We start from the raw sequence: 12,986 nt of genomic DNA, 5'->3' as shown, positions 1-12,986 counted from the left end.
GAAAGGATGAATACCCAACTTTTGTAGCAACATGGACGGGACTGGAAGAGATTATGCTGAGCGAAATAAGTCAAGCAGAGCAATTCAAGTATCATATGGTTTCACTTATTTGTGGAGCATAACAAAAAACATGGAGGACTTGGGGAAATGGAGAGGAGAAGGGAGTTGAGAGAAATTGGAAGGGGAGATGAACCATGAGAGACTACGGACTCTGAAAAACAACCTGAGGGTTTTGAAGGGGCGGGAGTGGGAGGTTGGGGAAGCAGGTGGTGGGTAATAGAGAGGGCACATATTGCATGGAGCGCTGGGTGTGGTGCAAAAACAATGAATACTGTTACACTGAAAATAAACAAATAAAAAAAAAAAAAAGAAGTTTGAGTTGGAGTGCCTAGATAGCTCAGTCCGTTAAGTGTCTGCCTTTAGTTTAGGTTGTGATCCCAGGGTCCTGGGACTGAGCCCCACATCAGATTCCGGGCTCAGTGGGGAGCCTGCTTCTCCCTCTGTCCCATCTGTGCTCTCTCTAATAAATATATAAAATCTTAAAAAAAAAAAAGGTCTGGATCCTGAAGAAGGAATAACAACAAAAATATTAATGCACAAATATTTTAACAAATAATAAAATTTACAAATAGAGATTATTATAATCACCATTTAATATCTCAGACATAAAGACACACTGTTCTTAAAATCAGAAAGGAGCTCTCCAAGATACCCAGTTCATCCCTTCCTTAAAATGAAACTGTGCTTAAACCAGTAAGGACCCCAGTGAATTTATCCTAAACTCAGTGCAATTATATTGTATAATTTCCTCTAGTATCCAAATTTGGTATACTTAATTAAATACCAAGAATTGTATCTTAAAAAAAAATATATATATATATATATGTATATGTATATATATATTTCTAGTATAATTGACCTACAATGTTAATCAGTTTCAGGTATAACCAAGATTAAAACTTTTTTTTTAAGATTTTATTTATTTATTTGACAGAGGGAGACAGAGCACAAGCAGGGGGAAAGGCAGAGCGAGAGGGAGAAGCAGGCTCCCCACTGAAAGTGAGCCCAATGCAAGACCTGATCCTAGGACCCCAAGATCATGACCTGAGCTGAAGCAGACTATAACCAACTGAACCACCCAGGCATCCCAAGTATTAAATCTTATACACAGGGGGAAAGTAATCATTTAAGAACCTTAAGTGCAAGAAATATTTGCAAATTATGCATTTGATAAGGGGTTAATATCTAAAATATATAAAGAATTCCAACTCACCAATAAAATACCGAATAACCTAATTAATTAAAATGGGCAAAGGACATTTCTTTCCAAAGACAATATAAAATGGCCAACAGGTATATGAACAAATGCTCAACATCAGTAATCATGAGAAAAATGCAAATCAAAAACAATGAGCTATCGCCTCACATCCATTAAAACTGCTACTGTAAAAAACCCCAGAAAATAATAAGTGTTGCCAAACAAAACCCTGTGCACTGTTGGTGGGACTATAAAATGATTGACTCTATTCTGAAAAACAGTATGGAGGTTCCTCAAAAAAGTTAAAAGTACAACTACTTGTGATCCAGCAATCCCACTTCTGGGTATATAACCAAGAGGACCAACTGCAGAGTCTCAAAGAGATATCTGCACCCCCATACTCACAGTAGCATTATTCACAAAAGCCCACAGGTAGACGTAACCTGCATGTTCATTGATGGATGAATGGTTAAACAAAATGTGATATATACATACAATGGAATATTGTTCAGTTTTAGAAAGTAAATAAATTCTGCCACATGCTACAACATAGATGAACCTTGAGGACATTACACTAAGTAAAATAAGGCACTCATAAAAAGACAGATACTGTATGATTTACTTACATGAAGTATCTAAAGTAGTCAGAGAAACAGAATGATGATTACTAGGGGAGGAGATAGGGGAATAGCTCTTTAAAGGGTACAGAGTTTCAGACTTACAAGATGAAAAATGACTGAAGATCTGTTTTACAACAATATACATGACACTACCAAACTGTACCTTTAAACAGCATTAAGATGATAAATTTTATGTTATGTATTGTTTACCGAAACAACAAAACAAACAAAAACCTTAAATGACTTGTTAAAACAAACACAACTGCTTATTCTGCCAACCGAAGCTCTCCAAAATTTGGTAGCCAATTTGGTTTTTCAGCCAATTTCTTACAATGTCTCCTGTTTTACTTTATATTCTGAACAAACTAGATTACTAATAATTTCTGAATTCAGCCCATATATTTTCAGTACACAGTGTAGTAATTCTCAATCTTGGCAGCACAGCAATATCACTTGTAAAGTTTGGACCTCACCCTTCAGAGATGCCAAATGTGTGAAGGGCCTGGATATCTGTCTGTATTTTCAAACGCCATAGACTTGAGGATTACTGCTCTAATGCATCTAAACTGGCACACTCTTGTCAAACTATCCTATCTGCCCTCAAAGGGTCACTTTATTTTATCTATTTTTATTTTTAGTATTCTTTTTTAAATATTTTATTTATTTATTTGACAGACAGAGATCACAAGTAGACAGAGAGGCAGGCAGAAAGAGAGGAGCAGGCTCCTCGAGGAGCAGAGAGCCTAATGTGGGGCTCAATCCCAGGACCCTGGGATCATGACCTGAGCCAAAGGCAGAGACTTTAACCCACTGAGCCACCCAGGTGCCCCTATTTTTTTTATTTTTTAAAAATTTATTTATTTGAGAGAGAGAGAGAGAGCAATTACAAGCAGTGGGGGGAGGGGGGCAGGAGAGAGAGAGGCAGAATCAGACTCCCTGCTGAGCAGGGAGCCCTAGCAGGGCTTGATGCCAGGACCTGGAGATTATGACCTGAGCTGAAGGCAGACACTCAACCAACTGAGCTACCCAGGTGTCCCTTGAGGGGTCATTTTAAAAGTCTGCTTCCTGGAACGCTTGGGTGGCTCCCAAGTGGGTTGAGCATCTGCCTTTGGCTCGGGTCATGATCCCAGGGTCCTGGGACTGAGTCCTGCACTGGGTTCCCTTCTCAGAGGGGAGTATGCCTCTCCTTCTGCCTGCCACTCCTGCTTGTGCCCTCTCTCCCACTTTCTGATAAATAAAGTTTAAAAAAAAAAATTTTTTTTTAAAGTCTGCATCCTCTAAAATTCTAACTGGATATGTTCTCTTGCTTCCTTTAACCCTCATTAGTACTTCCCTTTATCTCTTATGTCACATATATCCTCATTTATAATACAGTTATCTGTGTGCTCATCATGTTTTGGCCAAATTTTGTCATCTTTTGGGGCCTCAATTTCCTCATCCACGAAGAGGGAAAAATGATATCCACTTCCCTGGGTTGAAAAAAATGTGATACAATTAAAGGAGATACAAAATACCTAGCATAGTACCAGATACACATAGTGGGTGAATCATAATTATTGTTAGTTCTGGGTGAATCATAATTATTGTTAGTTTTCTTCATCTCTTGTTGCTTTCCCCTTGTTCCCCAAACATCAAACTGAACCTTTATCTTCAACCGTGTTAACTAATTTCACTTTAATGAAAACAGCAAAACTCTCAAATGGAGAAGCAGAAATCTAGGTTTTAATAGAGATTTTATGGCTTTTTGGGAAATTACTTGTACTGAGCAGGATTTTTATCAACCAAACATTTGCAAAGCACTTTGTTTTTAAGGAGTGCGGGTCAGTTACTGAGTTTGCCTTACTCCTTCATCTTTAGCTAAAAAGTAACAGTAATTAGGTACTAAGTGCTTTACATATATTAACTTATTTAACCCTTACAATAATCCTGAGATAGGTGCTTTTATTGTCTCCATTTATACATGAGAAAACCAAGTCATCCATAAATTATGAAACCTGCCTATGGTCACAGTGCTGTGATTCAAATCCAGGCAATCTGGCACCAGAACTCATCATTTTAATCATAATCCTTCAGCTACTGCATTTTCAAGAATTTTAAAATATTTGTTTTGTGTTTAACCTAGTAAGCAAAAACAAAAGAAAAATAAAAGAACTAAAACATTAAAGATTTTAACCTCAAAATATTCAAGGTTAAAACAAAATCTCATTTTATTTATATCTTTTTAAAAGATCTTCTTTTTTAAATTTTTTTTATTTTTTAAAGATTTTATTTATTTATTTGACAGAGATCACAAGTAGGCAGAGCAGCAGGCAGAGAGAGAAGGGGAAGCAGGCTCCCTGCTGAGCAGAGAGCCCAATGTGGGGCTTGATCGCAGGACCCTGAGATCATGACCTGAGCCGAAGGCAGAGGCTTAACCCACTGAGCCACCCAGGTGCCCCAAAGATCTTATTCTTAAGTAATCTCTACACCCAATGTGGGGCTTGAACTTACAACTTACGAAAGATCAAGAGTCACGTGCTGTACTGAATAAGCTGGCCAGGCACCCTAAAACAAAATTTTAAAAGATGATTCTAATATGACAAGTATTAGTAGGTAGGTCCAAAGTATGACTTCCAAAGAAAAATGGGATTTTTTTCAAATGCAAGTCTCTATAAATACCACATACCACTGTTCTTCACTGGGAAAAAGCTTTCAGTTACCAATTATGCTTTGAGGCAAATAAATTTATCCCTCACAGACTGCTTTAACATCAGAAAGAAGATTCAGGAAGACTATGCAAGGGAGACAGGGAACCCAGGTGGCTAGGTGCCATGTATGAACACCCAGCAGTGGGAAGCACAGCATGAGTCAGATCACATATTTGGTATGGACACTGCGGAGTGTATGTGCTATGGCGAGTGCTGTGAAATGTGTAAGCCTAATGATTCACAGACCTATATCCCTGGGCAAATAATACATTATATATTAATTTTTTAAAATCACATATTTGGGAAGAATCTTATAGAAGCACTAAAAACACTATGGACAACAATGAAGATGGTATTTAGTCCAAATCAGTACATTATGCTGAAGATCAGATTTATAACTAGTTACGTGTTGGGGATCAATAGAGCTAGGTGCCCCCAAAAAGCAATCAACTACATTCTACCAATTAACTCAGATTTCTCAATTAAAAACCACAATGGACTGGAGATGTTTAAGTTCTGACTTAGAAACTATTTCAGGGGGAAACCCCCACAATTCTAGAAAAAAGTCTACAGTTTACAGAAGTCAAGAAGGATAAATAAGAATAACCATAGTTAGTTCCTCTTTGTTCTCTGCTATTTTTTAAGTTTTTAAAAATTTATTTAAATAATCTCTACACTCAATGTGGGGCTCATTCACGACCCCCAAGATCAACAGTAACATGTTCTTCCAACCGAGCCAGTCAGGCACTCTTTTTCTCAGTTCCTATAATTATTCCAAATAAAATGTGGACTTATCCTGGGGCTCACCTTAAATTGCTCTTCCTTGCATTGAACTCATATGAAATAGGTAACATGGGACCCATACACTGGGTCGAGTTCTAAAGATACAGAAACGAATATGATCCCTGTCCTATAGGAATCCAATTTAATGGGGGAGACATATTTACATACCTTTTTTAATACACTGTGGTACATACTATGAGAATTATATGATTAAAACATATACTATACTGAGCAAAGGGGATAAATGTTTCTAGTTTTCTGGAGGAACATGTTTATTGTTTTAATCACTATGGTAATCAGAATAATTTAAAATGACAAATATTAGAGGCACAAAGAAATAAAAAAGCATTTCATGCTCATGGATTGGGAGAACAAACATTGTTAAAATGTCCATACTACTCAGAACAATCTACACATTTAATGCGATCCCTGTCAAAATACCACCAGTATTTGGTCTACCAGAGCTAGACCAAATAATCCTAAAATCTGTATGAAACCACAACAGATCCTGAATAGCCAAAGAAATTCTGAAAAAGAAAAACAAAACTGGAGGCATCATGATTTTGGATTTCAAGCTAGCTGCAGTCATCAAGACAGCATAGTACTGGCACAAAAACAGACACATATATCAATGGAACAGAATAGAGAACCCAGAAATGGACCCACAACTATATAGTCAACTAATCTTTGAGAAAGCATGAAAGACTATCCATATATGGAAAAGACAGTCTCTTCAACAAATGGCGTTGGGAAAACTGGATGGCAACATGCAGAAGAATGAAATTGGACCACTTTCTTACACCAGACACAAAAAGAAATTCAAGATGGATGAAAGACCTATTATGTGAGACAGGAAAGCCATCAAAATCCTAGAGGAGAACACAGGCAGAAACCTCTGTGACCTCGGCCATAGCAACTTCTTCCTAGACATATCACCACAGCCAAGGAAACGAAAGCAAAAATGAACCATTCAGACTTCATCAAGATAAAAAGGCTTCTACACAGCGAAGGAAACAATCAACAAAAATAAAAGGCAGCCTATGGAATGGGAGAAGATATTTGCAGATGACATTATCTGATAAAGGTTAGCAACCGAAATCTACAAAGAATTTATCAAACTCAACATCCAAAAAACAAAATAACCAAGTTAAGAAATGGACAGAAGATATGAATAGACACGTTTCCAAAAAAGACACCCAGATGGGTAAAGACACATGAAAGGATGCTCAATAATAATACCCATCATCAGGGAACTGCAAATCAAAACCAGGATGAGATACCACCTCACACCTGTCAGAATGGCTAAAATTAACAACACAAGAAACAATAGGTGTTGGCAAGGATGTGGAGAAAGGGGAACCCTCTTGCACTGTTGGTGGGAATGCAAACTGGTGCCACCCCTCTGGAGAACAGTATGAAGGTTCTTCAAAATGTTAAAAATAGAACTACCCTGGGGTGCCTGGGTGGCTCAGTGGGTTAAGCTTCTGCCTTCGGCTCAGGTCATGATCTCAGAGTCCTGCGATCGAGCCCCGCATCGGGCTATCTGTTTGGCAGGGAACCTGCTTCCCCCTCTCACTCTGCCTGACCCTCTGCCTACTTGTGATCTCTGTCTGTCAAATAAACAAATAAAATCCTTAAAAAAAAAAAATAGAACTACCCTATGATCAAGAAATAACATTACCAGGTATTCACCCAAAGGATAAAAAATACAGATTTGAAGGGGTACATGCACCCCAATATTTACAGTAGCATTATCAACAACAGCCAAATTATAGAGATTGACTGATGAATGGATAAAGATGTGGTGTACACACACACACACACACACACATTATTCAGCCATCAAAAAGAATGAAATCTTGCCATTTGCAGTGACACAGATGGATCTAGAGTGTATTATGGTAAGTGAAATAAGTCAGCCAGAAAAAGACAAATACTATATGATTTTACTCATATGTGGGATTTAAGAAGGAAAACAGAAGAGGGGCACCTGGGTGGCTCAGTCTTTAAGCAGCTGCCTTCAGCTTGGGTCATGATCCCAGGGTCCTAGGATCGAGCCCCACATCAGGTTCCCTGCTCATCGGGAAGCCTGCTTCTCCCTCTCCCACTTCCCCTTGCTTGTGTTCCCTCTCTCGCTGTGTCTCTCTCTGTCAAATAAATAAAATCTTAAAAAAGAAAGAAAGAAAGAAAGAAAACAGATGAATATATGAGAAGGAGGAAAAGAAAAAAGGAGAGAGGGAAATGAGCCCTAAGAGACTCTTTTTTTTTTTTTAAAGATTTTATTTATTTGACAGGCAGAGATCGCAAGTAGGCGGAGAGGCAGGCAGAGAGAGAGAGGAGGAAGCAGGCTCCCTGCTGAGCAGAGAGCCCGATGCGGGGCTTGATCCCAGGACCCTGGGATCATGACCTGAGCTGAAGGCAGAGGTTTTAACCCACTGAGCCACACAGGTGCCCAAGCGCTAAGAGACTCTTAACAACAGAGAACAAAGTGAGGGTTGATGGAGGTGTGTAGGTGGAGGATGGGCTAGATGGGTGATGCGTATTAAGAAGGACACTTGCTGTGATGAGCACTGGGTGTTATATATAAGCGATGAATCACTGAATTCTTCTCCAGAAATCAATATTGCATTGAATGTTAACTACCTAAACTTTAAATTAAAAAAATAAATAAAAGTAAAATGCACCTATAAAGTATCAGGCAAAAAAAAAAAAATCTGTCACTGTTTCTAGCCACAATGACTTTCCTAAACTGTCATGCTCCTGCACAACTCAGGGTCTATACATGCCATTTCTTCTACCAGGAACACTCTTCAGATTTTCTCATGTCTGCCCCATGCCACCTCACCAACAAATTCACCTCTTTTAACTGTTACCTATGGTGTTTTACACTACATCATTCCTCTATCTTCAAATTTATTCTATTTATTCTGCACCTGATTCCTTTTAGCACTTCCACTTTTAGCATAGTCCACAAGTCTAAGCTCCTTCATCTCACTTGGGTTGGCTTTTACTATACTAACCAGTTTCCCTACTTCCACTCTAAACTCCTTCCATTCATTTGCCACAGAACAGCTGTTTAAAAAAATGAAAAATCAGAACATATAACTCTTTTGTCTAAAATCCTCCCTGGATTTAGTGAGCATAGAATAAATTCAGAGCTCCTTTCTACATCCTACAAAGCTCCCACATAATTTGGCTTCTGCCTATATCCCTGACCCCACTTCCTATAAGCATGCTCTCTTGAGCACTTTCTCTCTCTCCAACCCGCACTTCCCCCCCTACTCCTCCCTCCCCCCACCCCCGCCTCCCTCTCTGTCACTGTTTCTAGCCACAACGGCTTTCCTAATTGTTTCCTGAACTGTCACGCTCCTGCACAATTCAGGATCTATACATGCCATTTCTTCTATTTTTTTTTTTTAAGATTTTATTTATTTGACAGATCACAAGTAGGCAGAGAGGCAGGCAGAGAGACAGAGAGGAGGAAGTAGGCTCCCTGTCAAGCAGAGAGCCCGATGGGGGACTCGATCCCAAGACCCTGAGATCATGACCTGAGCAGAAGGCAGAGGCCTAATCCACTGAGCCACCCAGGCGTCCCTACCAGGAACACTCTTCAGATTTTCTCAGAGCTGGCTCCTTCTCATCATTCTAGTCACTGCTCAAATGTTACCAGCTCAGGGAAGGCTTCCTTTACCATCCCCTACTTAATATATCCTTCGCTCCCGTGCCACCAAAGGGTTACACTCCACTTGATCACCCTGGTTTATTTTCTTCAGAGCAGCTGTCATTACATGAAATTAAATTATTTGTTATTTATATGGTTATTATTTGTCATGGGAACGAGTCATGGAAATTCCATGAAGTTAGCAGCTTTTCCTAACCTACTACTCAATCTCTAGGGCCTAGTTCTGAGGCAGCTTTTATTAGAAGCTCAAATATATTTGAATTTCTTGAAGATCTAAATTACTTTGAAATCCTTGTTTAATAAAAAAAAATCTTCAGGAAAATTTTCAAACACAGGCAAAAACAGTATAACAAACTATTATATACAGTTTTAAAAATTACCTAATTTTTAAATTAGGTACCTGGGTGGCTCAGTCAGTTGAGCAGCCGACTCTTGATTTTGGCTCAGGTCATGATCTCAGCATCCTGGAATCGAGCCCCATATGTAGGACTCTGCACTCAGCACGGAATCAACTTGGGGTTCTCTCTCTCCCTCTCTCTCTGCCCCAAGCTTCCCCCGACCCCACCCTGCTCACATGCACTCTTGCTCTAAAATAAATGAGTAAATCTTTAAAAAAAAAAATTACCTACTTATAATCAGTCTTACTCCAATTACACCCCTAGTCATTTCATCTTCCACCAGCTATTTTTTTCCTCACCAGGTTACTTTAAATCTCAGAAATAAATTCTTACATATGTATAATTGCAATATGGAGAATCTTTAAAAATTTACAAAATTCAGGACTCCATCTCCATCTAGGGCCTAGTTTCAGAATCTCTACAGTGAGGTCTAAGCATATGGATGTCTGAAATTTTCTTCAGATGTTCTGATTCAGCTAGACTGTAACAAACCCATGACTGACATCTGGGAACAGTTCTAGGAGGACCACAACTGTCAGTTACATAAGAACTGTATCAGGAAAGACACTATTGAAAATACCGTTTAAAAAGCAAACAGTTTCTGAGTTAAAACACCAAAAGAATATTAGAACTTAAAAAGAAAAAGAGGAGGATGAATGCTGAATCAAAGACACCTTACTTGGATACAGAAAGTGGTTGATTAAATTCTTCCACAGCAATGTTGCTTTCTTCAAAGCTAGGAATATCAACTGCTTTCAATGAAGACGTGCTACCTGGTGGACTTGTGACTTCATTATTAATATCAACAGAAAAATTCATGTCCTCACTGGAAATCTTGGTATCATCTTGCCTCAGCTGAGATTCAGGCTCTTGATCATTGCCTGCAGCATTCCAAAACAAGCTGGCACCTGGAAGTTAAATGATTAACCACATACTGAAACAAATATCCTATTATAAAAATAATCCTCTGACAAACCTCTAAGTAAGACTAACTGTATTGTTTTAACACAATTACCTAGAAATGTTTGCAGATTATCTCTTCTCAGAAATGCCATAAAGAGGTAAGGTGAAAAGCCAGAGGACTGGTGTACAAGGTGGAGCCTCAGTGGCTCAGCTGGCTAACTGACTTGGTTTCAGCTCAGATCATGGTATCAGGGTCTGGAGTTCAAGGACATAGTGCTCTACATTGGGCACAGAGCCTACTTAAAAAAGAATAAGCAACAAAAAAACAAAAAACAACCTGGGACGAATGGTACAGGGGACATTCTGGGCCCTGTCTCTTCAAGAGGTGTGGCTCTCAAATGATGTGTTTCACAGATAAAGGTTCTGAACACGATTTAGGGTGTATGTGTGTGTAGAGAAAACTGCTCTTCTGAAAAACAAGGGAAAACATATAAAATAATGAGTCCCTAGGTTCTCTGATTTCTATCTTTAAATACAATATTTATGAGAATATTCAGGGATGTATCAGACATATGTAATATCATCAATTACTTAAAAATCAAATGTTTGGGTGCTCCGGTTGGCACAGTCGGTTAAGCATCCAACTCTTGGTTTTGGCTCAGGTCATGAGATGGAGCCCCATGACTGGCACCATACTCAGTGAGAAGCCTGCTTGAGACTCTCTCTCCCCCTCCCTCCGCCCCACCCCCAAAGCTCACATGCACATATGCTCGCTCTCTTTCCAATAAATTTTAAAAATCTTAAAAAAAAAAAGAAAAAGAAAGGACAAATATGACAAAGTTATGTAAATGGGGCTTCTCTTCTGGAATATTTATCAATACATACCTTTAGGAGATTAAGTAACATTGTAGAATAAACATGTTTTAAAAGCCATTTAGTTCTAACAATTATTAATAATGCTTTTTTCTGCATATAAGTAATAACTACCTCAGGTCATCCAAGTTGAATAACTGAATATGAATCTATGAGGTTTCAAAATAATTTCGGAATATCAGCTTAAACATGTAAATGACTTCACTCAGTTATCTTTTATTCAACACACATTATGATTAGGCATCATGTTAGCTAATGACATACAGTCATGGAATAAGGCAATGTTCAAGATCCTAAAAGCTTGTAGTCTAGGAACAGATTCAGATGAGAAGCAACTGTAATATAAAAAAAGCACAGTTTATAGGAGGAAACTGCACTTTTTTGGTATGTTTGGTATGTATGTTTGGTTAGCTCACAATACCTACAGCTCCTTGTCTGGACCCCTCTACAACATACACAAACTTCCCCTGGAAACTGTCACCCCTGCAATTAACAGAGGTGAGACTCCAGCAGATATGTTCCTATTACATGCTTCTCAACCCCCTCACCACTGAACCAGGGATTAAACCCTAATCCAAACTAGACCCTTCAGGTTCTCTGCAATTTGAAACAAGACGTAAGGAGAGTAACTTGGTTTGTTTACATGGCTAAAACTGTGTAACACATACACTTTGGAGCTTTGGGTGAGCTAACCCAAAGCTCCAAAACTGAGTAGAAAAAAACCGAGTAGAAAACTGAGTAAAACAGCCATATAATTGGATAGCCCTAATGGTATTCTAGCCTCTAGTTCTAGTTTTTTCCTGAAGTCAGCCCCACTCTTGGCCTTGGTTCTCATGAAACAACTTCATATCCTTCCAGTCAATTCCCCTTCCTTACGTAAATTATTTCAAAGTGGTTTACATTACTTGCAGCCAAAGAATCTTGACTAATACTCAGTAATATCTGACTTATAAATGTACAAGAGGTTCTTCCTTCTCTCCTTCCTTGCTCCCCTCTACAAGGGCAGTTAACATATGGGTTCAGAGATAGAATATAGAAATCTGAGGCGCCTGGGTGGCTCAGTGGGTTAAAGACTCTGCCTTCAGCTCAGGTCATGATCCCAGGGTCCTGGGATTGAGCCCCACATCAGGCTCTCCGCTCAGCAGGGAGTCTGCTTCCTCCTCTCTCTCTGCCTGCTTCTCTGCCTACTTGTGATCTCTGTCAAATAAATAAATAAAATCTTAAAAAAAAAAAAAAAGAATATAGAAATCTGCCTTCCTTCCTTTTCTCCCTCTCAAATATTTATTCTCCAGGTTCAAATCTTCATCTGTTACTTCTACAAGCCTTAGGTCATCATCCTATCTCCACTCCTCAAATGTATGGGTTTCACCATCTTCATTTCCCAAAGCAGCTCAAATGCAATAGATATTTAGACTGAAATCCTCCTCTCTCTTTTGCTTCTTCTCTAACTTGCCTTCCCTAGGTCCTCTAAGCTGAAAATCCTGGAGTAACTTTTATTTTCATTTTTAATAAACTTTTAATGTTAGAATAATTCTAGATTTATAGAGAAGATAAGAAAGAGGTCCTATATACTCCTCACCAGTTTCACCTGACATTAATATCTTACATTACCATCGCATTTTTCAAAATCAAGAAACCAATATTGGTGCATTACAACTAACTAAATCTCCAGACTTCATCTGGATTTCACTGATTTTTTTCACTAATGTCCTTTTTTCTGTTCCAGGATCTAAACAAGTAACTTCAGAATCCTACCTATTCCAACTGCCACATCCAATTAGT

At 38.7% G+C, this 12,986-nt stretch overlaps 1 protein-coding gene across 8 annotated transcripts in view; it reads right to left on the bottom strand.

Annotated features, from left to right (window-relative positions):
* STIL (STIL centriolar assembly protein) overlaps positions 1 to 12,986 on the bottom strand; it is a 77,856-nt gene that overhangs the window by 25,034 nt on the left and 39,836 nt on the right. For all 8 annotated transcript variants that reach the window (XM_045981400.1, XM_045981417.1, XM_045981447.1 and 5 more), the window contains one exon: positions 10,108 to 10,336. In XM_045981400.1, coding sequence (XP_045837356.1) covers positions 10,108 to 10,336 — 229 coding nt within the window. The remainder of the gene's footprint in view (positions 1 to 10,107; positions 10,337 to 12,986) is intronic.

This window comes from Meles meles, chromosome 1, assembly GCF_922984935.1.
Source record: "Meles meles chromosome 1, mMelMel3.1 paternal haplotype, whole genome shotgun sequence".
NCBI lineage: Eukaryota > Metazoa > Chordata > Mammalia > Carnivora > Mustelidae > Meles > Meles meles.
This window is presented reverse-complemented; position numbering and strand designations above follow the sequence as displayed.